General features: G+C 47.5%; 1 protein-coding gene across 1 annotated transcript; it reads left to right on the top strand.

The window, feature by feature from the left end:
* Positions 1 to 1452: 1452 nt before the first annotated feature.
* Positions 1453 to 3445, top strand: EURHEDRAFT_408062 (uncharacterized protein). The gene has a single exon (XM_040780733.1). The coding sequence runs from the start codon at positions 1510 to 1512 to the stop codon at positions 3349 to 3351; it is 1842 nt and encodes a 613-aa protein (XP_040642538.1). The 5' UTR covers positions 1453 to 1509; the 3' UTR covers positions 3352 to 3445.
* The last annotated feature ends 1245 nt before the right edge of the window (positions 3446 to 4690 follow it).

Below are 4690 nucleotides of genomic sequence, written 5' to 3'. Positions count from 1 at the left end.
TTAGTAAGGCGATGGATCTGGTGAAGGTTCATCGAAAAGCATTCACGATCCGCAAAATCGATGCTGAGTTCCAGCAATATGGTCGCCAGGACTGACATCACTGTTGGGTGACAAGTTATGAGCAAGAAGAAGATAAAAGCTATCCAGTATCATCCGATAACTGCAAAATGATGGCAGTCCCCTTGTGTAGTCTTAAGAAGCTTGAATTCAACGCATACTCTACAAGTTAATCCACCTGATTGATCGAGAGGTTATTAGTTAAGCTGAGAATGTGGTTGGAAAAACAGACATCGGAGGCCTTTGATCCAAATTTTGAACTTCCCAAGCCTTATACGATGACTGGGAGAAAAGGAATACACCAGGGACGGATGTGGATCGTCTGGTCGCTGATTATCACCTCCGCATCCACGTCAATTTCTGGCAGATGAATGGCAGTCCTACGGTGAACAATCTCCGTTGCAAGCTGTTTAAGAAATGCTTCATCTATGGCACATCAACAACTACCCCCCCCCCTTCTTCAATTGGACAGGAATTGCTCCGTATAGTGGAGAAGTATGACCGCGACATGAAGGTTCTCAAAGAAATCTAGCGCATAGTGGTATGTGCCTAATATCAAACTAGACTAGGCGGACTGACCTTTCCTCCACACTAAGCCCTAGCTGGGACCGTAGGGCATGGAAGATGGTCGATAAATACTTTTTTTGGGAAGCAGACGTGCCACCAATTAAGTGGGATGAGTATAAGGCTGAAGGCGAGCACGACAAGGCAAAGTATTTCGCTAGTATTGCCCCTCATTATGGGGGTTTTAGTTCTAGGGCTTATGAGAAGTGTTTGGAGAAAGCGAGAGATTCGAGGGTTGCGATCTTGGAAAATTTTGTTAGAAATCGGTTGCGTATGCAAGAGTATCAGGGTCGGAAACATGCTCGAGACCGGGATTGGGATGCTGAGAGTTGGGGTTGTTCGAGTTGTGGGTTTAGTGACTTGCAGTGTGCTATGGAGTAGTAAGTTTGTATATATGGTCACTTTTGAAGTCAAAGTAGTGGCTAACTATAAAATGATTCAAGTATATCGTGACGGTTAGGATTAGCCATGACAACCAGCAAGATAAATTACAATCGATTTCTAACCAAACAAAGCATCAAACCCAAATATCTCAGTTCTCACTGCGATTATAATTGGGCGTGGATACTATAGATTGGCATTCGCGTTTCAGAAACCTAAATGCGAAGACCTCAAGAAACCAGGGGGTCTTCTCGTTACAGAAAGTAATTACATAGCGATATCTAAAATAAGAGAATAGATATATCAACCACGAGTCACAGCTGGGATGCATCATGGTCCGTTGTTTACATCTCGTCTCTACTTCGCTATACCTGAATGAAAGTATATGATGAGCTATGATGCCAATCTCAAGTATCAACCTAAGTAGGCAGCTTACAATCCCAAACAAGACTCCGACGCATCCACACATACAAGAAAGAAAGAAAGAAAGAAAAAAAAAGGGTAGAGATGCCTATAACCTCCGACTCCAAATTCATCAACGTAAACAAAATAGGCAGAAAACATAGCTTAAAGCCATCACTCCAGAAGCCGACCCTCGAACATTTCTACAACATCTCTGATTTTATTCACTACACAAGCAAGCAAGTATACACAATGGCAGAAACTGAAATCATCGCTCCCACCACACTTTTGAACATGCCATTCAACACCCGTCCCGTCAATGACAACCCCAAAGTAAACATTGACAACCTCCACGCCAACTGCACCTTGTCCCAGGAGACCCCAAGCACCATGGCCACCAAGACTCGTGTGGAAATCGAGCTCTCACCCCTCGCGTGGGAGTGGATGAGAATCAGCGTCGGCACGGAGCACTACCAGCCCGCGAAGAGAGTTATCGCTGATGTGCATGGTGCCCGTGAGCAGGGGCTGTATGATTTGCCCTCTCAGCAGACTAACGAGGTTGTTGTGAGACTTTATGCACCGACAAGCGATAACCCGGGGCAGCTGTTTACTCTGTTCGACAAGGTTATTAATCTTGTTGATATGCTACGTCGTCGTGCATCCACAATTGAGAAAGTGAGTATCGTGCTTGAGAGCCTCGATGGACAGGAGTGGCACCATGAGCAGGTTACGATTAGTGGTGTGAAGGAGAGCTTCTTTGTGCCGTGGGCGGATGATTGTGATATGATGGTCGTGCCATTTTGCAGTCTGAAGAATGTCGGGGACGTTTCTGTGCATGGACACTCGAGGGAGTTGGAGCGGTTGATTGACTGGAAGGTCATCGATTGGGCCGTTGGTGTGGTTCGGCAGAAGTCGTGGGAGAAGTACGTCCCTGATCCAGCTAGGGCTCGTGCTTCTCGTCGGTCTGATACGACGACTTACTACACTTCGTACACCCACCGGCCTCATCGGTCTACGCCGGGGATGGACGTTGACCGGATGGTTGCTGAGTATTACCTACGCATCCATGTCAACCTAATGCGCCATGACTTCCGCGACACAGGCCGTCACCAACGCCGCGACCTTCTCAAACAATCTTTTGTCTACGGAGGAAAATCCATGAACACCCCGCCCTCCTCCTTCGAACACGACATGATTCTCATCGCTGAGGAATACCCAGACCTGCTGAGGAAGTACGATCACGCAATCGAAGTCCTCCTCCACATGCAACGCATTGTGGTCTGCGCGTATGAGCGCACCAAGCCTGACACCCACACTGACACAAAAATCGTCATCCAATATTACAACTGGGATGTGGCGGCGTGGGAGCTTGTTGAGGGTGCTTTTAAGGATCCACTACCGAATATGGAGTCAAGGGTTTATCGGGAGTGCGCGGCGGAGCTGGGGACGTTTGTAGACTATAATGAGTGTTTGGAAAGGGTGGTGGAGAGGAAGAATGATTGGTTGGTGGAGGTTGTGGGAGTGGGTCGGTTTTTGCAGGATTGGGTGCATGAATTTGTGTATGGGCGGGATGGTGAGGATGATGATGATGAGGATGAGTACAGTGAGGATGAATATGACGAGGAGAATGTCGAAAAAGATGACGAGGATCACGAGGAAGAGAACGAACACGAATGCGAAGATGAAGAGGATAAGGGTAACGACGTCGAGGAGGAAGATAAAGAGGACGAGAGCGTTGAGAACGAAGGTAAAGATCGGGAAGTCGATCAGGAAGCAGGTCCTCGTGACGAGGATGACGAGAGACAGGACGAGGCTAAAGACGAGGAAGTGCAAGAGGAAGAGAATGTTGTCGATGACGACAAGGAAGAGGACAAGGAAGAGGGCGAGAATGAAGATGAGGGTGAAGTGTACTACGCAGACGATGACTGGGATTTCTGTGAGTGTTAAGCTTAGATTGAGGCATACGGAAGAACTACAGCACGAAATAGCTACTATCCCACCATACAGGTCTAAATCGATCACAGATATCTTGATAGCCTACGAACATTGGATCGCTATAGGGTTTCTTGCAAGGGCTTAACTGAGACATATAGAAAGACCGTTGTCTAAAAATAGCTCAGATAAGATGCTCGGATAAAGCAGCCAATCAGAACCCCTAAGTGCGATCACGCTCCTTCCATATTAAGAAGTGGAGCTGGCTTCCTTTCCGGGCGACGTGCATGTCACTTGATTTTTACATGGATTCGACGTCCGAGCACTTCTCGTTTGTAGATTCTACTTTGAGTGTACTACTCCGTAGAGAAGAGCACAGTAGAGTAAGGAGTTAAGTCGCTGCCTATAAGTTATTGTACTGAGAGCGGCGAATGTATATTGTGGAACCTTTGCAGGTACTCTTAAAGAGTGGATGGTTGTCCTGGGATACATGCGGAAGACCGGCACCGGGGTCGCCGTGGCATGATGTGCACCGTACAGAGTACGTACTTTCAAAAAGTATTGTGCGTTCCTGCCGAGACTGTTGAGCACTGCAGTGCAGAATCTGGGGAAGCTATACTACGCTACCGTCGCCTGTGGAAAAAAAAAAATCATCTGATAAGCTACGTATGCGATGGAGACGTGGATACGTTGTCAGGCGGTTGATCCGCAGATTGGCATTGTCATGGTCGTTTTGGGTATTTTGCACGGGGATGTATCTAAACCGAATGGATATTAATTGAGAATAATGAAGTACATACTTGTACAAGTACGGCAGTGTGCATTCTCCGTACTATGTACAATACTCCGACAAGCACAGTGCATTGATTAAGACATGAATCGTTGACGCGAGTGGTTGTTTTGGCGGTGTCGATCACACGGGAACTCTGGTGATCTGCGCTTTTCTTTTAACAGAGGATGAATCGGACTCTGGAGAGAAGACGGCAAGGAACCGTTTCTGAGCATAACGGCTGAAACCCGAGTGAACATTTACCGGAGAATTAGCCGCGGATAGACCCATTAATTCCGTGAATCGTCTGATCAATCACTCCGTACTGCACTCCCCAGCTGACTAGCACAGACAGTATGGCGTATTCCATCTGTGCACATGTACCGTACCCGGCTCGTGCTTAGCTCGTGCTCACTCAGCTCAGCTCAGCTCATAAATGTGAGCACTGCCGTGCTATCACGGCTGACATCACTCAACTGGTCCATGGCGCCGATTAGGTTCGGCGGAGGAGCTTCGATCCATGGGACAGCCGTCGTATCCCAGGAAATTTTTCAGGCTTGATACGGTAGCATCGGGGTTGATACT

The sequence above is a fragment of the Aspergillus ruber genome, assembly GCF_000600275.1.
Source record: "Aspergillus ruber CBS 135680 unplaced genomic scaffold scaffold00002, whole genome shotgun sequence".
Lineage (NCBI taxonomy): Eukaryota > Fungi > Ascomycota > Eurotiomycetes > Eurotiales > Aspergillaceae > Aspergillus > Aspergillus ruber.
This window is presented reverse-complemented; position numbering and strand designations above follow the sequence as displayed.